Source organism: Heptranchias perlo, chromosome 1 (assembly GCF_035084215.1).
Source record: "Heptranchias perlo isolate sHepPer1 chromosome 1, sHepPer1.hap1, whole genome shotgun sequence".
NCBI classification, from domain to species: Eukaryota; Metazoa; Chordata; class Chondrichthyes; order Hexanchiformes; family Hexanchidae; genus Heptranchias; species Heptranchias perlo.
The window spans coordinates 38,553,776-38,580,013 of NC_090325.1; the positions used below are offsets into that span (position 1 = coordinate 38,553,776).

Sequence of the window (26,238 nt, forward strand, 5' to 3'; positions counted from 1 at the left end):
AAATACAAACCGAACTATACTTTGGAAGAACACCAGGAGAACATGAGGGATGAGGTTCATATCAATCTCACACATTTTAATTATACATGCCTGTAACATTGAGACTTTTGTCTATTTGGCCTGAAAAAGTGTTTTGATTTATATTATGTCTTGCTCCGCAGAATTTTCTACGTTAGGACCAGTGCAATTAATAAATACACACAAATTATATTGACATTGAATATTATGAATGGAATATACCTGATCAAGCACCCCAACAACCAACACTGGAAGACTGCTGTACAGAACGTTGTATAGTGTGATAAACCAATCCTCGTATGCAGTCTGTGCACAAGGAGAAACAGAAAGCATTAGATTTCTATAACTCTCCAAATCATGATCTGGTCCTGAAATATATAGCAACAATATATGTAGGTGATAGAGTGATAAATCAAATGCATATTTATGCAGGAAAAAAAATCTCACTTGTTCAAACCACAAAAATAAACACTGCTCACATCAGTGCATAAAGTTATGGTAATCTTTGCAAAATTTGAAGTGTGATAAGAAAATACAAAAAGGTAGACAAGGATAGTAATCCTATCCTTAGCTAGACAGATGCCCTATTCACCTCACTGCTTCTAACTAAACAAATGACCTCAATGTTTGAATATGCATTGCTGCCAGTGCAGACATAGCCATGTCAAGAAACCTAATGATCAATGTACCCTTCCCGCAAGTACTGTACAAAAATGTACAATGGCTTCATACAATATGTGCATGTAAAAACCTGAACATGCTATTTAATAAAAAAACAAGAAATATAAAATGCAATTGCACAAATATCTTAGACATATGAAATCAAGGACTCATTGAGTCTCCTGAAAAAAATGTACATATTTCTTTTGGGATGGTCTTTCTTACAAATATTTCGACATCATGGAATTATCAGTCATAACTTTAATTGGGATTCCCCTCACTTACTAATACAGACATGAAAATAGTTGGTCGATCAAAGTAGTAATTCAAGATAATTATAGTAATTCAAGATAAGTAGTAACTACAGATAAAGACCCAAGTAGCTTGCTGTTCCATCCATTGGCAGCCATTCTGGAATTCCTTCACTGCTTTCAAAAGCTTTATAAAAATGCTTCTCATCTACCATGCTTTTACCACCCAATATAATCGCTATTCCTCCTGTTCAAATGAACCATTTTTGTTCTCCACACTGTAAAGCACCCCGAGATGTATTTCTGTATGTTAAGAGTGCTGGATGTACTTACATCGAAACTACAGCATAGATACAGGCCATTTGGCCCAGCTGGTCTATGCCTGCATTTATGCTCCACACTAGCCTCCTCCCACCCTTCTTTATCTAATCCTATCAGCATACCCTCCTATTCCTTTCTCCCTCCTTTGCTTATCTAGCTTCCCCTTAAATGCATCGATGCTATTTGCCTCAACTACTCCTCGTGCTAGCGCATTCCACATTCTTATCACTCTTTGGGTAAAGATGTTTCTCCTGAATTCCCCATTGGATTTATTAGCGACTATTTTATATTTATGACCTCTAGCTTTGGACTCCCCCACAAGTGGAAACATTTTCTCCTTGTCTACCCTTTCAAATCCTATTATCTTAAATACTCTGGCAGGTCACCCCTCAGTCTTCTCTTTTCTAGAGAAAAGAGCCCCAGTCTGGTTCAGCCTTTCCTGATAAGTATAATTTTACAGTAATTTTAAAAATCATATTTCATAATTTGAGACCTATAACTACACAGTCTCTTGTATCATATTAAATAATTGCTTTTACCTGTGCAGAAAATCCATTGAAAAAGGAGTACCAAAAGTGAACTAGAGTAAATGCAAAGTTTTTGTAGAAGAAGTATCTTAAAAACTTGCACATCCGGATGTATGACCACCTCCCGTGTACCAGGAGCAGTCGCTGCAGAAAACGAAATTGCCCAAAAGCATAGTCACTCGACATGACAGCCTGCATGCCTTCCTGGCCGCTGATCCCTACACCAATATGAGCAGCTATAGCATGGGACAAACAAAAATATTGATCATTTCCATTTTCAAAAAAGCTAAACACAGCAATTTTCCAAACCAGATCAAGATACCCAACCACTATCATCTGATACAGTAATAATGGTGCATTGATAGCAGTAAAACCTAGTCCTGTTACATATTAAACAGAGATGAAAGGCCAAGGTCTACAGACACCAAAGTTGAAAAAGAAAACAGGATAAATTAGGTGATGCCTACAAAGTGGTTGTTGATTTTGTGTTAATGTGATCTCAGCTGATTTAAGGGTGTTCTGAAATTGACAAATACTACAATTCGCATACCAATCTGTAAGCAATTTAAAAGTAAACATTAAGATCACCATTTTCAATACAAGAAAGCATGGAAGAAGAAACGGCCATTTACCTCATCCATTGACTTCAATGGAAAGGAAAATTGGGAGAGGAGTTTAACCAATATCACCCGTTCTACACCATTGTCAAAAGTTACATTTACTCCCAACATTCTCTCCCTCCCTCCTGTGGAGTATTTCAATGTGCCAGAATTTGCTGTCAAAATAACAGTGAGGCTAATGGCGCTCACCGTTATTTATGTGCAAATGGTACAACAACTTCAGGCGAGGGGCAGTTGTGTGATTAAACGTGGATATCCAAAACTTGCTGTCCATGTTGTGCCGCTCCGCTGTTAGCTTTGCAAAAACGGCATTTCGCTTTCTGCTTCACTAGTGAAATGCATTGAATGGCATGAAGTTGCTGCATTTGCACAGTAGTTATGAACTAAACTTGCCACAGAAAGTTAAGTCTTGTTATTTCAAGTCTAAGTACCATTTTAACAATGTAGTAAGTGTTAATTACTGCCAAACAACCTCTCTGGCACTGAACAGTAACTATTACAAGTGTGGAGTCTCCTTCCTTCAGATATTAATTGTTGTTGGAGATTTTAAAAATGTAAAATTTGAAATGTTTAATTTTTATTTTTACTTTTCCATTCTGTCTCTTTTTTTTCTCTCTCTTAATCCAATCTTTCTTTCCCTCTCTTTAATTCTCTTTCTGTACTTTATTTGACATTGAATTCATCCACTCGAAGTTACACTTCCTTCTCAGTCCTTGCGCTGTTTATTTCTCAGTTCTTCAATCTAATTGGTTAAGGAGATACCTTGGTGCTTGCCCTGTTTCCCTTGCTGCGACGTTATCAGTTTGCACTTTCAGCAACTTGCCACGCAAAAAATTTAAAAACCTAAATGTGCAAGGGCACGCCTAACTAATGGTAGAACAAAAACAATCACAAAGACAATTGTTTCACATAAAGCAACCATTAGTTAAAAAAAGAAACATCCTACTCATTTTAGAAAGAAATAAAACTGCAGATTTTTAAAATTCAGTTCACAAAGTAAGATGATCCATGAGCACTCAATACAGTCAAATAGCAGGACTTCAATCCACCCAGTCACAGAGGGTGAAATTGGTCTTTGACAGTAGTGCAAATCGGGCAGTAACGAATCGGGCATGATGTGAAATGGACTGCCGATACGTTATCGGCCATTTTGGGCTGCTGCCAAAGACCAAAGACCAATTTCAGTCCCATTTTGTTTGGGAGAAAAAGCCTTGGATCTTCCCAAGTTGTCTGGGACAGTACTGCTGCCATCTGTCAGAGACTGAGAGATCGTGTTATGTCTTCAGGCCTTTTTAAAAAAAAGAATCTATTTCCTCCCCAAACTAGTCTTTCCTCTGAAGCTTTTCATCTTTAATGGTGTTCTGCACTACAGCGCTTGACCAAGGTTTCTCAGTTTCAAAAAAAACCAAGAATTTATTTTCTCATTAGGTAATTTAACAAATCATATTAAAAAGCAGTACCAATGATCATCATCATGCATGAGGAAATGTGAAAAGCAACTGGATATCACATTTTTAGAAGCCATACTCAAGCTATTAAGTTATAAAGGAAAACGTTAAATAGTCTGTTCCAGATTGCACTGAATTTTGTGCAAAGCCTATTAATGTACTAGTTTAAAATTGAATCAATGACATAAAAACTCCATTTTCTTTCTCCCCTTGTTAAAATTCCATTTAACATGAGAGATGGCCCATGTTTTCCTTGGTTAGGAACATTATTAGTTTCAAGTAGAAACGAAAGGTAAACAGCCTTGTAAGAGATCATTATGCTACCAGCCCTCATTGCACTTACTTTTAATCATGTTAACATCATTAGCTCCATCTCCAATTGCCAGGGTGATGGCTTTCTTGTATTTTTTCACCAGGTTCACCACCATGGCTTTCTGTTTGGGGGTGACACGACAGCAGACGACGGCAGTGCACTGGCAGGCTAAATCCACAAAGTCTTTCTGTCGCTTTTCTTTAGCGGCTTCATCTTTTTGATCCTTTTCCATTTGCATCCTCTTCTCATCCTCTGTTTTTGGCCGCCTGAACCATTTCTTTCTCCTCTTTTTCTTTTCTCTGAGGATTTCATTCTGGAAAAAAAAAGTGCACCGAAGCGAATGCAGTGATTACAGACTATGAGAAAAGATAAGGACGTTCGGGGCAATTTTTGGAAGAAGCGACTGCCTTGGTCAAAGTCATTAATAATATTCGCTGACAGCAGCTCACTGTCCTTCCTTATCCATCTTTAGCTCGCCATGGCCTTTGCCACAATTTACGATTACAGCAAGCAGAGCTTGGAGGAATAGAAATTGGATAGTAAGGGAAGGAGCCACCTATGTATTCCCAGCAGGTGAATGGCATCCTCAAATATACAAATCTAGAGAAACTGGCATTTTATAATGTGGAGAAGGTGGGATTCTTCCCCTGAATCTGTATGGAATGAGTAAGACCCTCGCAATACTGGACTAATGTGTGGAGATCCTCTGCTGAGAGTGAAAGAGACTATCTTGTCCATATCAGGGGCAAACCCACCCCCCCACCCCGGATCAAGTCATCTAGGGGAATTAGGCTTGGTAAACTATCAAAGCTGGTACTAAGCACTACCGCATCCCACCCTCTTGTTTTTTTGTTCCAATTTAGCTGGCCTCAGGGAAGAATGTGGTGTTACAGGGGAAAAGTTGATATTGTATTGGAAAATTTGATACATGTTTGGTGGTGAAACATCATGGGTAATTTTAACTTCACCGGGTGGGAAACCCACGGGATCGAGTGGAATGCTGGTTTCTCAACCCACCCATTATTACTAAAATCAGGGGTGTAAAACCCAATTTAGTCAGTTTTCCAACAGGTGGGTTAGGTTAAAATTGCCCCCATTGTGTCTGTATGGGCTGGATATCAGCCCAGGTTTACACTGCCCACTGTTTACTTTTGTAGGCTTTGTCTCTGTCTGAAAATATATGAAATATTAACAAAATTTATTACATACCAGCCAGGAACCAGTGATTACCAATGCAGGTTTTTCTTCATTATGGAAGAGATTGTTTGCGTGAGGGTTGACCTCTCCTGCTGCCATATTTGTCCTATTTCTTTGCATGGTGTTTAGGATGTCACTGAAAGAGCAATTTAACAAATCTTAAGAATCCCACTGAATCTTACAATTCTGATACTATGTAGCAAGTTTTCAACGTTTTGCATTGCAAGGTGCAACAGTCTCAATGCAAATAATGTATAGTAGCTTTGCCATTTTCACACAAGACGTTAGGCCCTATGCTGAGTTAGCCGATCAGGGACAGTACAATTGACTTATGCAGGGATTGGATGGGTGGAAATCAGTCACAGTTCTAAGTCCTAATTACTATCTGGTAACTCCCATTAGAAAATGCAAATGTAGAGATGACAGGTGAGAACAAGATAAGGCACATACATGATGCTGCCGATAGTTGAACAGCCTGCCAACACTTGGCCTTTGCTTATACAAAAGAATGATCATATGGGTGAGGTACCAGAGGATTGCTAACACAGGATGGAATCATACTAGTAACCAGGTGCAAAAAACAATTAAAAAGGCTAATGGAATGTTGGCCTTAATCTCAAGGGGCCTAGAATACAAAAGGGTAGAAGTTATGTTACAGTTATATAAAGCTCTGGTTAGACCCCGGTTAGAGTACTGCGTTCAATTCTGGTCACCAGAATATTACTGGGGCTGAAAGGGTTAAATTATGAGGGCAGGTTGTATAGATTAGGCTGGTAGTCCCTTGAGTATAGAAGATTAAAGGGTGATCTAATTGAGGTGTTTAAGATGATTAAATGAGTTGATCAGGTAGATAGAGAGAAACTATTTCCTCTGGTGGAGGAGTCCAGAACAAGGGGGCATAACCTTAAAATTAGAGTTAGGTCATTCAGGGGTGGTGTCAGAAAACACTTCTTCATACAAAGGTTAATGGAAATCTGGAACACTCTCCCTCAAAAAGTTGTTGAGGCGACTTCAGTTGAAAATTTCAAAACTGAGATTGATAGATTTTTGTTAGACAAGGGCATTAAAGACTACGGAACCAAGGCAGGTAGATGGAGTTAAGATACTGATCAGCCATAATCTAATTGAATGTGTAACAGACTCGAGGGGCTGAATGGCCTACTCCTGTTCCTATACCCCAAGTAAGAGTCTCTGCCTGTAGGAGAGATGGGGGAAGAGTCGGAAGACAGACTGTATACTGCATTGCATAAAGAGATGTCCCAGAGTCACCTATAAACAATTCTCCCCTATTGAAAAGAGATAAAGCTAGGGAACTGGGTGGAATATTTGGGTTAGCATAATGCCTACTCATTGCTCTTCTCGAAATGCAAGAATCCAGCGCAAAATTAGTTAGTCCAGAGTCAATCCAATTCCTACTTGGCGTAAGTCCGAAGCATAAAACTGCCTATAATTTGGCACCAAGGGGAACATTTGTTCAGAGTGGCTGGCGTATGAAAGTGATAAAAAAAAATATCACATTGATCCATTAAAGGATGCAGTTCTGTGCAGAGTGTTAAAGCACATTTTAAATGGCGTTTCATTCCACCTCTGATTCGGGTAGCAAAATGTGTTCTTCAGTACCACCATCCCTTGCCTTGATGAGCAAGAAGTTTAGCAAAAAGAATAAAGCACAAAATAAAATCCTGAAGACATCCATAGGCTTTTTAATTTTAAATGTCACTATCTTTTTGAAAAAGCCTTTTGGTCTATTTTTCTATTTGGGAAGGGAAAAAAGGCATATTTCATTTTTGTCACAATAGTGTCACATATAAATGACGTGATAATATATTTTTATTACCATATCATTGTGTTGCATTTAGAAACAAAAATAGTTTACCAAACACTTCATCTAAATGGTGACCTTTTAAACTGAAGAAACTAAAATATTCATGTCTTTTCTCCCCCACCAAAAAACCTATTTCATTGGCAGCCCTACAGGCCAAGCCCCAGACATGGAGAGATCCAAAGTCAGGCCGCCTTCTTGCCTGGAGAGAAAAAAAGCAGGGGAAGATATGTTCTGGGTCAATTGATAAGTTCTGCAGAGAGAGGCAGATAAGGAACTGGGCCAGTCTACCTTAAGAAATTAGCTTAGCAGACCCACAGCAAGTATTAGTCTGAGTCAGTGATCGGACTGGCTAAACAAAAAAGTATTACTGAGATCATCAACAAGGATAGTGGAGCAGAGCTTTTCTCTTGTGCATTCACTTACTGACTTTAACGTAAAGCAAGTTAATAATTCGTATCTTGGAAGAATGGAGTTGTGCACGATGGCACATGCAAGTTTATGGTAGCCACTTGATGTAACAAAGGGAGTTCCATTGTTACGACCTCCAGTCTCACTATTGTATAACTAGATATTGGCAGTACGGGTGAACCCCCGACAGTAAGGGTCACAGGGTCCACTTGCATGCGAGACCAATGATGCTAAACCCAAGAAAATATCTAAGCGCAGACCTGAAATGTGCAACAACTATGCATGTATATATCACAATATGTTTCAATATGAACAAATAGGAAATAGTATACTCACAATAGAAGCTCCATCTACAAAGTTATAATGTAAACAGAAGAGTGCTAGTTCAAAATGAATTTACAAACTATTTCCAGAACAAACATGCCAAGTGTCTTCTTTTTAAAAAGCAACAGAAATATCTAGAACTGAATAAAATACTTCATTGTTTTGTATCCCAATGGCCTTACATTCAGCCTAATAATTATTAATTTGATCCAAACTGATCTGATTCGAGTCGACTCCTGCTGGGCAGCAAAGGGCCTGATTCAGATCTACTCCAGTCAGGCAAAGATTGAGTCAATCCCTTTTCACTTTCAGGATACACCTGCTGAGCTTGCTGCTTCTTTGCTGATTTTAAGGCTCTCAGCTATAATGTGAACAAACTTAGAAATGACCTAAAGCATCTGCAGCCAATAAGCCATACCTTTAACTGTTTCTTAAAATAAATATGATGTGGAGATGCCGGTGATGGACCGGGGTTGACAATTGTAAGGAATCTTACAACACCAGGTTATAGTCCAACTGTTTTATTTGAAAATCACAAGCTTTCAGAGGCTTTCTCCTTCGTCAGGTGAGCAAGTGTGGGATTCCATGGAAGGTTACCGCATTTATAGTCAGAGAACAATACCTGGTGATTACAGATAATCTTTCCAACTGCCCGTTGTCAAGGCAATCAAAGTGTTCAGACAGAGTGATGTTACCTACAGGACCACCGAATATACAAACGGCCAGAACAAAAGACACAGAGAGAGAGAGAGAGAGAGAGAGAAACATCCGAAAGGAAGAAAAAGACAGAGAATGACCCGTTGTATTAAAAACAGATAACTTCTATACACTGGTGGGGTTACGTGTAGCGTGACATGAACCCAAGATCCCGGTTGAGGCCGTCCTCATGGGTGTGGAACTTGGCTATCAATTTCTGTTCGACGATTTTGCGTTGTCGTGTGTCTCGAAGGCCGCCTTGGAGAACGCTTACCCGAAGATCGGTGGCTGAATGTCCTTGACTGCTGAAGTGTTCCCCGACCAACCGCAACATCGTCATCAAACCAGCGGACAAAGGAGGAGCCATCGTCATACAGAACAGAACGGACTATTGCAAAGAAGCATACCGACAACTGGACAACCAGGAACACTACAGACGGTTACCCGCAGATCCGACCAAGGAACACACCCACCAGCTCAACAAACTGATCAAGACCTTCAATCCAGACCTTCAAAGCATCCTACGCGCTCTCATCCCACGTACTCCCCGCGTGGGAGACTTCGACTGCCTCCCAAAGATACACAAAGCCAACACACCCGGACGTCCTATCGTATCAGGCAACGGAACCCTGTGAGAGATCCTCTCTGGATACGTCGAGGGCATCCTGAAACCCATCGGACAGGGAACCCCCAGCTTCTGTCGCGACACTACAGACTTCCTACAAAAACTCAGCACCCACGGACCAGTTGAACCAGGAACACTTCTCACCACGATGGACGTCTCGGCACTCGACACCAGTATCCTCCACGATGACAGCATCGCTGCAACAGCATCAATACTCAGCACCAACAACAGCCAATCTCCAGACACCATCCTACAACTCATCCGCTTCATCCTGGATCACAATGTCTTTACCTTCGACAACCAGTTCTTTACCCAAACACACGGAACAGCCATGGGGACCAAATTCGCACCCCAATACGCCAACATTTTCATGCACAAGTTCGAGCAGGACTTCTTCACTGCACAGGACCTCCAACCAACGCTATACACCAGATACATCGACGACATTTTCTTCCTATGGACCCATGGTGAAAAATCACTGAAGAGACGACACGATAACATCAACAAGTTCCATCCCACCATCAAGCTCACCATGGACTACTCCTCAGAATCAGTTTCTTTCTTGGACACACGAATCTCCATCAAAGACGGGCACCTCAGCACCTCACTCGACCGCAAGCCCACGGACAACCTCACGATGCTCCACTTTTCCAGCTTCCACCCTAACCACGTCAAAGAGGCCATCCCCTATGGACAGGCCCTGCGAATACACAGGATCTGCTCAGACGAGGAGGAACGTGATGGACACCTACAGACGCTGAAAGACACCCTTGTAAGAATGGAATATGACGCTCGACTCGTCGATCGACAGTTCCGACGGGCCACAGCGAAAAATCACAGACCTCCTCAGAAGACGAACACGGGATGCAACCAACAGAGTACCCTTCGTCGTCCAGTACTTCCCCAGAGCGGAGAAACTACGCCATGTTCTCCGCAGCCTTCAACATGTCATCGATGACGACGAACACCTCGCTAAGGCCATCCCCACACCTCCACCACTTGCCTTCAAACAGCCACCCAACCTCAAACAGACCATCATTCGCAGCAAATTACCCAGATTTCAGGAGAACAGCGTCCACGACACCACACAACCCTGCCACGGCAACCTCTGCAAGATATGCCAGATCATCGACACAGACGCCACCATCACACGAGAGGACACCACACACCAGGTACGTGGTTCATACTCCTGTGACTCGACCAACGTTGTCTACCTCATACGTTGCAGGAAAGGATGCCCCGGAGCATGGTACATTGGCGAGACCATGCGACAATGGATGAACGGTCACCGCGCAACAATCACCAGACAGGAGGGTTCCCTCCCAGGCGGGGAACACTTCAGCAGTCAAAGACATTCAGCCACCGATCTTCGGGTAAGCGTTCTCCAAGGCGGCCTTCGAGACACACGACAACGCAAAATCGTCGAGCAGAAATTGATAGCCAAGTTCCGCACCCATGAGGACGGCCTCAACCGGGATCTTGGGTTCATGTCACGCTACACGTAACCCCACCAGCGAACAAATGTTATCTGTTTTTAATATAACGGGTCATTCTCTGTCTTTTTCTTCCCTTTCGGATATTTCTCTCTCTCTCTCTCTTTGTATATTCGGTGGTCCTGTCGGTAACATCCCTTTGTCTGAACACTTTGATTGCCTTGACAACGGGCAGTTGGAAAGATTATCTGTAATCACCAGGTATTGTTCTCTGACTATAAATGCGGTAACCTTCCATGGAATCCCACATTCGCTCACCTGACGAAGGAGAAAGCCTCCAAAAGCTTGTGATTTTCAAATAAAACAGTTGGACTATAACCTGGTGTTGTAAGATTCCTTACATTTAAAATAAATAGATTACCCTCACCTGGTTTTTCAACCTAGCTCAGTTCCATAGGAAAACTGTAGATCGGGAAATAGTTTGCAAAGCTGCAGTACTGAATATCTGCCACCAGACTGATTTAAATCTCCATCCAAAGGATGAAATTACATACTTTTTAAAAATTCGTTCACGGGATGTGGGCGTCGCTGGCAAGGCCGGCATTTATTGCCCATCCCTAATTGCCCTCGAGACGGTGGTGGTGAGCCGCCTTCTTGAACCGCTGCAGTCCGTGTGGTGACGGTTCTCCCACAGTGCTGTTAGGAAGGGAGTTCCAGGATTTTGACCCAGCGACAATGAAGGAACGGCGATATATTTCCAAGTCGGGATGGTGTGTGACTTGGAGGGGAACGTGCAGGTGGTGTTGTTCCCATGCGCCTGCTGCCCTTGTCCTTCTAGGTGGTAGAGGTCGCGGGTTTGGGAGGTGCTGTCGAAGAAGCCTTGGCGAGTTGCTGCAGTGCATCCTGTGGATGGTGCACACTGCAGCCACAGTGCGCCGGTGGTGAAGGGAGTGAATGTTTAGGGTGGTGGATGGGGTGCCAATCAAGCGGGCTGCTTTATCTTGGATGGTGTCGAGCTTCTTGAGTGTTGTTGGAGCTGCACTCATCCAGGCAAGTGGAGAGTATTCCATCACACTCCTGACTTGTGCCTTGTAGATAGTGGAAAGGCTTTGGGGAGTCAGGAGGTGAGTCACTCGCCGCAGAATACCCAGCCTCTGACCTGCTTTTGTAGCCACAGTATTTATATGGCTGGTCCAGTTAAGTTTCTGGTCAATGGTGACCCCCAGGATGTTGATGGTGGGGGATTCGGCGATGGTAATGCCATTGAATGTCAAGGGGAGGTGGTTAGACTCTCTCTTGTTGGAGATGGTCATTGCCTGGCACTTATCTGGCGCGAATGTTACTTGCCACTTATGAGCCCAAGCCTGGATGTTGTCCAGGTCTTGCTGCATGCAGGCTCGGACTGCTTCATTATCTGAGGGGTTGCGAATGGAACTGAACACTGTGCAGTCATCAGCGAACATCCCCATTTCTGACCTTATGATGGAGGGAAGGTCATGGATGAAGCAGCTGAAGATGGTTGGGCCGAGGACACTGCCCTGAGGAACTCCTGCAGCAATGCCCTGGGGCTGAGATGATTGGCCTCCAACAACCACCACCATCTTCCTTTGTGCTAGGTATGACTCCAGCCACTGGAGAGTTTTCCCCCTGATTCCCATTGACTTCAATTTTACTAGGGCTCCTTGGTGCCACACTCGGTCAAATGCTGCCTTGATGTCAAGGGCAGTCACTCTCACCTCACCTCTGGAATTCAGCTCTTTTGTCCATGTTTGGACCAAGGCTGTAATGAGGTCTGGAGCCGAGTGGTCCTGGCGGAACCCAAACTGAGCATCGGTGAGCAGGTTATTGGTGAGTAAGTGCCGCTTGATAGCACTGTCGACGACACCTTCCATCACTTTGCTGATGATTGAGAGTAGACTGATGGGGCGGTAATTGGCCGGATTGGATTTGTCCTGCTTTTTGTGGACAGGACATACCTGGGCAATTTTCCACATTGTTGGGTGGATGCCAGTGTTGTAGCTGTACTGGAACAGCTTGGCTAGAGGCGCAGTTAGTTCTGGAGCACAAGTCTTCAGCACTACAGCTGGGATGTTGTCGGGGCCCATAGCCTTTGCTGTATCCAGTGCACTCAGCCGTTTCTTGATATCACGTGGAGTGAATCGAATTGGCCGAAGACTGGCTTCCGTGATGGTGGGGATATCGGGAGGAGGCTGAGATGGATTATCCACTCGGCACTTCTGGCTGAAGATGGTTGCAAACGCTTCAGCCTTGTCTTTTGCACTCACGTGCTGGACTCCGCCATCATTGAGAATGGGGATGTTTGCAGAGCCTCCTCCTCCCGTTAGTTGTTTAATTGTCTGCCACCATTCACGACTGGATGTGGCAGGACTGCAGAGCTTTGATCTGATCCGTTGGTTGTGGAATCGCTTAGCTCTGTCTATAGCATGTTGCTTCCGCTGTTTAGCATGCATGTAGTCCTGAGTTGTAGCTTCACCAGGTTGGCACCTTATTTTTAGGTACGCCTGGTGCTGCTCCTGGCATGCTCTTCTACACTCTCATTGAACCAGGGTTGATCCCCTGGCTTGTTGGTAATGGTAGAGTGAGGAATATGCCGGGCCATGAGGTTACAGATTGTGCTGGAATACAATTCTGCTGCTGCTGATGGCCCACAGCACCTCATGGATGCCCAGTTTTGAGCTGCTAGATCTGTTCTGAATCTATCCCATTTTGCACGGTGGTAGTGCCACACAACACATTGGATGGTGTCCTCAGTGCGAAGACGGGATTTCATCTCCACGAGGACTGTGCGGTGGTCACTCCTACCAATACTGTCATGGACAGATGCATTTGCGACAGGTAGATTGGTGAGGACGAGTTCAAGTAAGTTTTTCCCTCGTGTTGGTTCGCTCACCACCTGCCGCAGGCCCAGTCTGGCAGTTATGTCCTTCAGGACTCGGCCAGCTCGGTCAGTAGTGGTGCTACCGAGCCACTCTTGGTGATGGACATTGAAGTCCCCCACCCAGAGTACATTTTGTGCCCTTGCTACCCTCAGTGCTTCCTCCAAGTGGTGTTCAACATGGAGGAGGACTGATTCATCAGCTGAGGGAGGACGGTAGGTGGTAATCAGCAGGAGGTTTCCTTGCCCATGTTTGACCTGATGCCATGAGATTTCATGGGGTCCAGAGTCAATGTTGAGGACTCCCAGGGCCACTCCCTCCTGACTGTATATCACTGTACCGCCACCTCTGGTGGGTCTGTCCTGCCGGTGGGACAGGACATACCCAGGGATGGTGATGGAAGAGTCTGGGACGTTGGCTGAAAGATATGATTTTGTGAGTATGGCTATGTCAGGCTGTTGCTTGACTAGTCTGTGGGACAGCTCTCCCAATTTTGGCACAAGTCCCCAGATGTTAGTAAGGAGGACCTTGCAGGGTCGACTGGGCTTGGTGTTTTGCCGTTGTCGTGTCCGGTGCCTAGTGGTCCGATTCCGGGTGGTCCGTCCGGTTTTATTCTTATGATGACTTTTCGTAGCGAGATTTTACAACTGAGTGGCTTGCTAGGCCATTTCAGAGGGCAATTAAGAATCAACCACATTGCTGTGGGTCTGGAGTCACATATAGGCCAGACCGGGTAAGGACGGCAGGTTTCCTTCCCTAAAGGACATTAGTGAACCAGATGGGTTTTTACGACAATCCGGTAGTTTCATGGCCATCATTACTGATACTAGTATTTTAATTCCAGATTTTTATTTAATTAATTGAATTTAATTTAAACTCGCCAGCTGCCGTGGCGGGATTTGAACTCATGACTCTGGATTTTAGTCCAGGCCTCTGGATTACTAGCCCAGTAACATAACCACTATGCTACCGTGCAGTGGGCTCAGCCACAAATGCTGGGCTGCTTATCGATCATTTAAAAAAAAAATTCAATCACAACATCCAAAGTAAAGCTGCATATTCTTGAGAAACTTGATTTGTAATGTACTCTGCATCGTAACTCTGGGTGGAATAGAGCTGCTTTTAACAGTTACATATAAAGGGGCATTATTTAACCAGTTGAGACTCGCGAAAGATTTGTTCGTATCCAATTATTTGGAGGTGGATTCAGATTCTATTGGTTTAAATGTAACAAAGTAGAAAAATTGTTTTCCATATCGTCATTACATATAAATTAATGTGCTGGACCTTTGGCCTCTGAATCAGAAGATCATGGCTTCAAGCCCCACTCCAGACACTTGAGCAAATAATCTAGGCTGACACTTCAGCGCAGTACTAAAGGAGTACTGCACTGTTGGAGGTGCCACCTTTTAGATGAGACATTAAACCAAGGTCCCATCTGCTTTCTCAAGTGCACGTAAAAGATCCCACAGCACGATTTGAAGAATATCATGACTAACACTGATCCCTCAATCAACACTTTTTCAGATCATATGGTCATTTATCTCATTGCTGTTAGTGGGACCTTGTTGTGCACAAATTGGGTGCTGCTTTTCCTACATTACAAGTGTGACCACTTCAAAAGTACTTCATTGGCTGTGAAGCACTTTGGGATCCTGAGGTAGTGAATGGCACTACATAAATGCAAGTTCTTTCTTCTATTAAGATTAAAAATATACTCACCTAATTTTCTCTCCATCATAAATGGTCATATCATCAGTTAGTAATTGACAGGAAAAACCAATGTTCTCAGCAGTTTCTAATTGAAGAAAAAAAACCCCAGCTTTTATTAGATCACAAATAAGAACATTAGAATAAGTTTTAATTTTTATGTTTATCAAGGTGAAGAATGCAACTGTTGCAAAATGGAACACTTCCTGGTTTTGTTACCTGTCGTCACTTTCAAGCAATCCACATTCAAGAATAATGCAGGTTAGGGGCAGAGTAACCATTCCTCATTTCTGCTCTCAACGGACACATTTTTTAACAAAAACCCCAACCTTAGATGAGAACTCCAGCCCCATGTTATACCACTGCAAAGGTTATCACATCAGCTATCCTTCGACCCCTTCCGAGCAAGATTCCGAACTGCATGCAAAATAAGGGACAATATTGTACTGTGTACCAGGCTAAAACTGTCCAAACACTTTTCATCAAGAGCCCAATAGAAGCAGAGAACAAAAGGAAACTTTGATCCTTCCGATCACGGCTGAATTCAAACCTAAGCTCCAGAGGTGAAAGGAACGTTCATCCCACGGCACAATTGCCAGAAATAGGCAAGATGTTCGTGGCTTGATGGACCAGTTATTGCAATTCATAACCCTTTACAAAAGTTATTGCACAGCTGGAAAGCTAGTCTCTTACTTTAGTTCATCCACCCATAACAATCCTAAAAGTCTGCCCATGACAGTTTCTAATAATTGCAACTTCTAATTTGTTCTTAAATGATTTCATGATTTTGCCTCCACTACTCTATCTGGGAGTTCATTTCCATGTGCTGATCACTTTGTGAAGAACTTCGCAAATTTTCCTTTAACTAGTTTGAGATAATGGCCCCTTTGTCCTCCTCTCAATTTAGTTTGAAGTAATTTTCTCATTTTATTTTTCCAAACTGTTTACAATGTTACATGCCTCTCTATAAGGTCACTTCTCAGATTTCTGCTTTCAAGGCTGAAAAGCCTAAGTTTCTCCAGTCTTTCCTCGTAACTCAGACCTCAGAAATCAGGAATCACCCTTGTGGCTCATCTCAGCACCGCCTCCAATGCTCTAATGTCCTTCCCTTGTGTCTCAATATTTAAGGTATGGTCCAACCAGGGCACGATACAGTTTGATCATAAACTTCCATGGCTTGAATTTCACTGTTTTCATTATATAGTTCACCATTTCATTTGTTGATTGCTATCCTGCATTGTGTGCACATGTTGAGCACTGAGTCTACTCGGACTCCTGGGTCCTTTTCAATTTCGTCCTTTGCTAATAATACTGTACAATACTTTTCCTGGTTTAATCATTTGGTACTCAAGGGACAACCAACAATCTACCACAATACGTACACCATTCATGGAGTTGGTGTATTTTCAGTTAAATCTAGTCGTTTTTCTCTTTCCTCTTGGGCCTTCATGTAAAAATGTTAAAGATGGAAAAAAAGCTGTTTGACTGACTGTTACCTGATTGGATGATTTGTGACTGAGAGTCTGTTCGCTTTCCAATTGGCATGGGAAGGTGGTGCACTGTGAGGACGGACATGTCGGCAACCATTGGTGGTAGTGTGGGGTAAGGCAATTGGAGGTGGCAGATCATGTTATAGATAGCTTTTTGGCAACCAAAGGTATTAAGGGATATGGTCCAAAGGCAGGTATATGGAGTTAGATCACAGATCAGCCATGATCTTATCAAATGGCGGAGCAGGCACGAGGGGCTGAATGGCCTACTCCTGTTCCTATGTTCCTATGTGGTGAAACCTCCAGGAATACATCCAAACAGAGTTTGCAACCCGACTGGAGGGAGAGGTTGTCTCCCAGCCCTGCTGAGTTTGGCATAGAAGCTGCCGTCAGGGGGGGTGGGAAACCAGCAGAAACATGGCGGTAAGTACCTGCAGGCAATTTTAACAGTGCACCAGTTCCTGTTGAATGGGGCGAATTAAAATAAGTCCTTGTGTGTCATTTGGGAATCACTGATGAACACAAAATTGTGCTTACCTGATGTTCAAAAATAGGCGTTTCCAGCAAGGTCATTGGATAGCGATCAAGAGTGCGAAACCGGGATGGTTTTCCCCACCTGCCCCCAGATGCAAAGACCAATTGCAGCATCCCTACCAGTACCCAGTGCAGCTTAGCAAATGTAAAAGAACATGGGACTTTCCGAGATGGTTCAGTATCACACTACCATACCCAAAATTTAGTGTCCTAAAGTGTGCCAGTTTGAGAAGGGAAAATAGCCAGAATAGCTGGAAGTTACTTACACTACGCACATCATGCACTGATATTACTGTAAAATAATAGAAGATTTTCAATGTGAGGGGCTGAATGGCCTATTTTTGAACATGGCACAATTATGTTCCCATAATTACATCACAGCAATATATTTTGGCCATAATAGGTTAAATCTGAAGCTTCTTCTGTTAGGCCATTTTTACACCAAAGTGAAAAATCTCATCTGACAAGCGTTCAGGATCTATACCATTGACTAAGGTCATGGCTGTATCCCGGTAATCATATCGCACTGGCAGCTGCTTCTAGCATCATGGGGCTGGCAGATCCACTGATATTGCTGGCTCTGTGCCAGTCTCGCCACAGAAAACTCTTTTGCATGCCTGCTTGTACCCATGGACAGATCTTCACTCCAAATGCCAAAGGGTCATTGTCTTACCTGGGAACTTTTTTAATTTCACTGCACCAGCTATAATGAAGATTACATCTCATTCTCAAACACTTCCTTAAATAAAATTCAGGGAATTCAGATGAATTTGAACTGGCCTGTAGAAAGCCCTTGATTTCTTTTTGGAAAAATATATTTTTGGTAATCGTCTGCACATTAAGGTGAGGGATGCTAATACTGGGGAACTGAGCACTTTTTATTTCAACTACCTAGTGTTAGCATCAAGAACTTTCATGCCAGGTATAGTTACCTACAGACTAAAACTTTCGTCACTCAACTATGACAAAATGCCTCAGAAGAGCACCAATCCACCATAATGATATGGTTCCATTACCAGCAATCCCATGGCCTCTCTGAATGAGATTGCCAGTCTAGTGCTAATTATTGCCAAGTTGAGGTGGTACTGGGATGAGTCTGCCCAAAGAAACATTGCACATCAAGGCCTTTAAACCAGCAGAGGGCGAATATTTTTATCCACTCAATCTGGGCACAATTTGAACCCTGGTCCTAGAAATATTAGCATCTAAATCATTGCATCATTCAGATCCCACAAAACTTCAATTTTAAGTATTAATGTTGGGCATTCCTCCGAATGGTAGATGGAATTGAAATTATCACCATAAAAATGCAATTGCGATGAATGGTTACCTTTTTTGTCCCCCGTTAGTACCCAGATTTTAATATCTCCTCTTTTAAGGGTTTCAATGGTCTCAGGAACACCATCCTGCAGTTTATCCTCTATAGCAGTTGCTCCAAGAAGCTAGAATAGGTTGAGAGTATGAATGTCATGTTGGAACAGTGGTAAACAAAAAGACAAAGACCCTGAAATTACACCACAGCATACTAGCATACAAATGCTTACGACATAGAATGACATAGAAACAGGCCATTCAGCCCAACTGGTCGATGCCAGTATTTATGCTCCACAAGAGCCTCCTCCCACCCTACTTCATCTAATCCACTCAGCATACCCTTCTATCCCTTTCTCCCTCATGTACTTACCTAGCTTCCCCTTAAATACATCTGTGCTATTTGCCTCAACTACTCCATGTTGTAGCAAGTTTCACATTCTAACCACTTTCTGGGTAAAGAAGTTTCTCCTGAATTCCTTATTGGATTTATTAGTGAATATCTTATATTCAATGAAGGCACAAAATTCTTTCCTCTTCCATTTCAATTCATGTATTCACCCACAAGAAACAAAAAGGACAACAAGTGGCTTGAAAGCAAGTAAAAACAGAATGAAAGAAGGAAATTGAGTTTCAAAGGGTGGCAACTAGAAAAGTTTTTTCCCCTTCCCCCATTTACTCTTTCAACCCTCAGTCCCTGAACGTAGAGCCTCACAAAGAGATAACAGTTTTACAAGTGCTGACAGCACGCCATTACTACAGAGGTTCTGCCTACTGACATCATGGGGCAAATTTTAACATTGAGTCGGGAAGAGAACGGGGGTTGGGGGTAGGGATGTCCAGAGTAAAACCCAGAAGTATGGGTTTCCCAGATGTTCTTACGATTTTGATATAAGGACGTCTTTCAATTCTTTTCTGTAGGTTTCCCACCCGACAGCCAGCCAGATTGATAGCCTGGCTGTCAGTCGGCCGGGAGAGCAGCCGGGGAACAGATGCCAGCAGGTAAATCTGAGATCATGAGTGGGTGGGGTGGGGGGGGGGGGCGGGGCGGTCGGAGATCATGAGTGGGTAGGGGTCGGCTGATCTCGGCAGGTGAGCTTGTTGGGCCTGGAGGAAACACTTCTGCTCCTCCTGGTCCACAAGCAGTGCAATAAAGGCAGTCATCTGTTGATCTGGCCTTCTTATCTGCTCTTACGAGGCGTGAATCAGAAGGCCCGGGAATCCTGGCCCTCGAGTTAAAAATAAAAATTCTATTAAAATGGAGGCACGCAGCCTCCTTAAAAGATTTTACTGACCCACCCGCCTCCTGAGTGTGGATTGGTCGCCCGCCCTCCGATCTGCCTCCGTTAAAACCAGAAATGGGTGGGGGTTTTTTAAAAACATTTTCACAATTTTACACCTTCCCACCCACCCCCAAACCAACTGTTCTTGAGGTTAAAATTTACCCCCATTAATGACGAATCAGCCCACAATCTATTGAGTTCATTTTTGACATCAAATGAGGGCATGTTCTACACAAAAACCTACATTTTTGATCCTGTGCAACAGAACTCCATTCAATTCCCCAATCAGGACTACCTGATTTATACCATTAATGGGAGCAATATGATCAGAAAATCCAGTCTGCTGTTGTAACAGCTTTAAACAAGCATTTCTAAAGCTTGAAACCAAACAAAAAGTGATCAAGAGGGGCAAATATTTCTCTATTACACTTAGAATTACAGGGTTATTCAGTAAAACGATCTTCCTCTGTAACCTATTTTAACTTCAAGGATTTTGGTTACTGAATACTTCAAGGTAAGCATGAGAACAAAGTTTGAAAACAAAGTGTTTGAGGCAGTAAAACTGAACTCCTATGATATGAAACATAGCAGGCATAGACAGAACAGTCAGTTTGAATAACAGACCAGGACAAACCAAAGGCTGTCTAATGGACAAAAGAACGATCTTAAAAAAATAACCTATACATACCAACAAATTCTTTTCAATTTCTTCATAGACTCTATCAAGTGTTTCATCACGGTTGTTTGTGGAAATGCTGGCAGCTTTAAATTTTTTATTCCACTCTGCAAACTCTGCTTCACTAATATCCTTGTAGCACAGACACAAAGTTCTGAGCGTCTCATTTGCAAATTCCTGTGAAATATAGATACGTCTTCATTTTCTGTCAGTATTGTTTTATCTAAAGCTCCAATGCTCTTTTCTTCAAGAGGAAGAGAAGGGCAGTAAAATTCATGAACTTCCACATCTAATGTATCTATTAGCTGACAGGAGTCAGGTTGTCCCTTTCCAAGGGCCAATACTCTGGTGGTATATCTAATTGGCAGCTTTAGCCCAGCACTAGCTCACCCCACCCCAACAGCAGAGGCACATACAAGGAAGCTTGCTCGAGACAGCAGTTCACCTGTCTCAATTTCCTTCTGTCCTGAAGGCAGTGGTTCATGTGTGAACTATTCAACAGAGGGTTGGGAGAAATTGGAAAAGTCATCGCAGCCAAGCCAGATATTGTTCTCATCTGGCATCCTGGGATCAGTGAAGTGCTTCACCTAAAGGCCTGACTGAGAACTGTTACAATTTCAGGTCTGCTTTAGATGTCTTCTTGGGTTATTGTCACTGGTTTCCACTGTAAACAGACCCTCATGATCAGGAGATTACTTTCAATACCTCATATCTAAACGTACGATAGCGTCTGAAAGGAGATACTGAATCCTCTATTGTCCCATCTTCTTATAGTTAATACTTCCAATGACTGCTCATTACCTCTCGGGTGAGATCATTAATGTACTAATCCCCTTTTTGTCCCAGCGGCTCCAGCATGTGATTACAAGATGGATCTTAAATCATTGTGAACTCACAAACTAAAACACTGCAAAATATGTTGGGGTAGAGTTTCCGCTTTGCACCCGAAAATTGCACCAGTTGGGTTACAGTTCGAGTTTCTGCTAAAATGTATTTGCATAATCACAAACGTAAAATCTTCCATGAACCAGTACAATCCGGCACTTAATAGAGCATAATCATTTTTTAAAAATCTTTGCATTAAAAAATATTCATTGATGTATTTGAGTGGTAACCTGATGCAGTTTTATGAATACAGCTGAAAATGAATTTATCGTGAAGAATAAGCATTTTTAATAAGAGGGTCCAGTCCTCCACCTGTGAGTAACCCGACTTTAAAATCGCTGAAAATGACAAAAAAAAAAATCACACTCAACCATTTACTACTTTCATTGGTGTACTCTAGTCAGTTTATCAGTAAATTAAACATTTAACATGTAAAAACATTGAAAACCTGCCTACTAGTGTCTGTGCCCTTAAAAAAAAATCCAGCTTAATTTGAAGACCCCCCTCGAACAGCTGCAAATCGGGACACTTGCCATTTCGATCGGGGGAGGGGGGGTCGGGCCTGGCTTTGGTGCAATTATTTTTGAACCAACACAAAAGATTGCGGAAAGTCGAATTAGGCTGAACGTAATTTACGCTCACGTAAACAGAAATTCCGTGATTTTTGCAGTGGTTCAGCCGGATTGCGATGATATATCCATGGAAAAATAAATCAAAAATAGTGAACCAGAATAAAAAACAACCACTGCCTTTTCTAAAAATATTAGGCCGCCTTGCAACTTCAACCTATCAACAATTGATCAGGAAAAATCAGGATCAAATAATTCCTTCATTCATGGAAATACATACATACCTTTAAAGCTTCTTCCGTAGACTCGCTATTTGGGTTGTTGGGATGTAGCCTCTCATATATGACTGTATCAGCACCTTTACAGTAGAGTTTGATATTACCCTCTGGCATTCTCACTGCAAATACACAAAAATAATGACAACAGTTTGTAACTCCCTTTCAAGCAAGTCAAGCAAAACAAAAACTTCACAACAATGCATATAAGTCATAATGCTGTTATTCAATTGATTAAACTTAATTGGCCGACTTTTCAATGTGAACAGGTTACTGGTGTACTACGGCTTACTTATGCTTCCCATCTGAAGGTGTTAGATATCCTGTTTTTGGATTTCTCTCTGTCTTTAAATATTTAAAGTCTCGCGTTTAGTACTCAAATTCTTGGAAATGTCACACTTCTTATTATACTTTCCCATCACACTTTGTTGATAATATCTCTAGTTATAAAAATGCACATCCTCCAAATCACAATGAGCAACACTACGGCAGATCTGCTGGTAGGATATTAAAATTCTTGCAAGTAGTATGAATTTCGTGCAGTATCACATTTACTTTCTGTCACACTTCAACATATCCTGACACATTGGGAAAAGTACTACTGGAGATCCACTAGTATAATTTTAAAAGTCTCGAGAATAGAGAGTGCATCGCTCTTTAAATCTGTCTGTAGCACAAAAATAAAATCACTTTTCTAATTGGTGGAAGATTTCCTCCGTGCACTAAATGCAACAAAAACTTAGTGTTCTTCACAAATAGGTTTACAATTTTGTTAAACAGTGCAGAGAAAATATTTCCCATTAAATTGGTCATGCTAATTTGCTGAAAAGCAGAAAGATAGGAAAAGCAACTTAGCAACACACAGAACCAAATCACAACCACAAACAATTTTTAAAAATTCCTTTCAGCTGACATGGTTCTTTCCTCAGCCAGCCAATGACTCTGCAGCTGGTTGCGCATGCTCCTTCTGATGCATTTTTGTCAATGTGCCTTTTTTCAGACTCTTATTTACCAGCCTAACCTGGCCCCTTCTACTGCTGCTTTTCCCGTCACAACCTGACTCAACCCCTCAAGCGCTTCAGCTGCAACCTTCCGAGTTCTCTGCCTAAATGCTCTATCCCTCCTCCTCTCCAGCTACCACTCCTCAGTCCAGATTCTTACTCTCCCAACCCATGCAAACTTACTTCCTGTATTCTGGTGTCAATCTTAGCCAGCATGTACAAACAATGCCATAGGAGATCAATTAAACATTTTTTAAAAATAAATGCACAACAGAATCAACGCTCATGTGGCACAGTCATGTCTACAGTATGAAAGGTAGTTTTATTAAGTCCATTTTTATGTTACCACACAAAGCTTGCATTTACAGAGAAAGTAGAAAGAAAAGAACTTGTATTTATATAACAACTTTCACAACCTCGGGTACAAGTTCTTGATGTGGTGACAAAATGGAGATTTTTTTAAAATTGGATATTCACTGCCAATGAAACACTTTTTGAAGTGTAGCACTTTTAATGTAGAAAAATATCCCAAGCATTTCACCGAGAAAAGGTGTGGATAACGAACCTTTGTAAGAGAGTTAGGACATAACAGCGAAAGCTTGGTTGGAGACATTTGTTTTGAGAAGGCTTTTAAAAGGCTGGGAGGGAGGTAGAGGATGGATGGATTTGAGAAGTGACTGAGAGTAGGGCCGAGGTGGCTGAAGCAGCTCCAACTTAAGTGGCAGAAGAGATAGGGGAATGCACAGGCGGCCAGAATCAGAGGTCTGGAGGGGAATTATGACTGGAAAACATGCACTGCTGTGGTAAAGTGAGGTCATGGAGGGATTTGTAGATATCACAAGGGTTTTCAATTCAATCTATTGGGGGATGGGAAGCTAGTTTAGATCAGTGAAGATAACGTAATGGATGAACAGGGTTTAGTATGGGACAGGATGCTGGCAGTGGAGTCTTGGACAATTTTAGTTTATGGATTGTAGATGCTGGCAAAAAGAGTGTTGAAGTCAAGTTTAGAGCTGACAAAGGCATGGGTAAGAATTTCAGCAGTAATGGTGTAAGGTAGAGGCAGAGGTGGGTAATGTTGCAGAGATGGAAGTCATGTTTTGGTGATAGATAGGATATAGTGTTTGAAGCTCAGTTCTTTGCTGAATACACAACATTTTCAAATAAAGCACATCGATGAATGGACTATATAGCTTGAAAGTCACAAATGCTTTTACTTACAAATGACTGACATTCGTTTCCTGTCGCTGTTGAAATCTAAAATGGCCAGCACGTCGTACGTCCTTTTTATATCAAGTTCACTTATTGTAATGGTATTTTGCGTACGTGAAAGATAGGCAAACCCAAAATTCCTGGCTGCAGTAACGAGGGCCCCTTCATCTGGAGAGGCTGCTTGATATGCAATTTGTCCTGTTTACAGATGCAATGGAAAATGTGATCCAACTGCAGTACAAAGTGTGCAACACAAAGTTTAAAATCAATTTCCCTCCCAGTTCAAAGATGAGGATTAATGTGAGCCAAGGTTTGTCAAAGTTGTCACCACTGCTCTAACAGCTGACAGGAGACCCGATGAAAAGCACAATAGATCTGAGAGCTGATTTTCTTTACCCTGTGATGGAGAACTCAGCTACCATGAGGTACTTCTGTCTATCAACTTGGCTGAGAACCTTTTTTTTTTGTTTATATTGAGAAACCCAAGTGAAGGCCTAAGGTCCAGAGTACAGGATATTACCAAGTTAGAAGAAATAAAGAACGTGTCAGGAAGCAGCATTTGGGCAACAGCAGGCTTGGGTTTTAAGATCATGTAGGTTTTAGTAGGAAGGAACTGAAGGAGGTAAGGAATTCAACAATTTTGTGATCCTGGAAAAGAATGAGTCAAGAGTCGGAGATGATGTGGTGTGTTTTTGATTTTAACACAGTGAGGAGGAAGAATACGTATGATGGCAGGTTTGCAATTTAGGAGGAAGAGAGAAGAACTCTCACTTCAGTTGTGAGTAGCTGAGAACCAGCAATAGCAACATTATTTACTAATTTTTTTTGTCAAAAGCCACAATTAGAAGCATGAATGTTTGAACATTGCACGAAAAAGAGTGATGAGGTACACCATTGTGTCCACAGTTTTCCACACAGTGAGCTCCCTTGCCCTCATCTACAAATCCCTCCACTGCCTCACCCCACCTTTACTCTGCATTGTTTGAGTTTTGCCTCTCCTCCCATCATGTTGTAGCGGGGAGTTGCTGAGTGGCTCAATTTTGCCAAAAGCTTGTGGGTTCAAGACAATACAAAGAATTTGACTCTCTGGTGCATTACTGAGGGGGTGCTGCACTGTTGAAGGTGCCCTCATCATCCATGCCAACCTCCAGAGTTCCTGCAATGTTTTGCACGTGTGGAGTTGTTATCACGGAGATGTAAGCATTGTGCACATATGCAAAGATACAGCAATTGTGTAAAAGTGTGAAGGTTGTGGGATCATGTGGATCCCATGCCTGCTCTGCCCAACATTTAGTGGCAGACAGGATAAAAGCTCTCTTTTGAATTCACCAAGTTTATTTTGTTCTGAACTTTAATGCAATTAACAGTTTTGCTCTTGATAAGATTTAGTGCACTGTGTGGGAGTAGTGATTCCAAGCAGAATCAATTACCTTGATTTTCTTTTTTTTGCAGAGTGCAGAATTGGGCAGTCGTTAATTGAATGTCTTTGAACATTTTAGGACTGGTTACAAAATATTCTGTAACCAGTCCACTTCTAATGCTTTATCATATCTGAAAGCCATCATAAGTGATACTTTTTTTTTTAAGATTAGGCTGAAAATAGATAAAGAATTGAAAGCAAAACAGATAAAGGGAAGGGAGGAAGAGAGGGCTAAAATACAACGGTGAAGAACATACAAAACTGTCAGTGTTTCACATGGATATTCAGTGTTTCCCCAGTCCCGTCCAC

At 42.3% G+C, this 26,238-nt stretch overlaps 1 protein-coding gene across 3 annotated transcripts in view; it reads right to left on the reverse strand.

Moving 5' to 3' along the window:
* atp8b1 (ATPase phospholipid transporting 8B1) overlaps window positions 1–26,238 on the reverse strand; it is a 162,537-nt gene that overhangs the window by 12,066 nt on the left and 124,233 nt on the right. For all 3 annotated transcript variants that reach the window (XM_067983878.1, XM_067983872.1, XM_067983884.1), the window contains exons 16-24: window positions 24,519–24,707; window positions 22,306–22,418; window positions 20,580–20,744; window positions 18,628–18,739; window positions 15,286–15,361; window positions 5,368–5,491; window positions 4,189–4,471; window positions 1,790–2,013; window positions 241–324 (exon numbers count right to left, since the gene is read on the reverse strand). In XM_067983878.1, coding sequence (XP_067839979.1) covers window positions 241–324; window positions 1,790–2,013; window positions 4,189–4,471; window positions 5,368–5,491; window positions 15,286–15,361; window positions 18,628–18,739; window positions 20,580–20,744; window positions 22,306–22,418; window positions 24,519–24,707 — 1,370 coding nt within the window. The remainder of the gene's footprint in view (window positions 1–240; window positions 325–1,789; window positions 2,014–4,188; window positions 4,472–5,367; window positions 5,492–15,285; window positions 15,362–18,627; window positions 18,740–20,579; window positions 20,745–22,305; window positions 22,419–24,518; window positions 24,708–26,238) is intronic.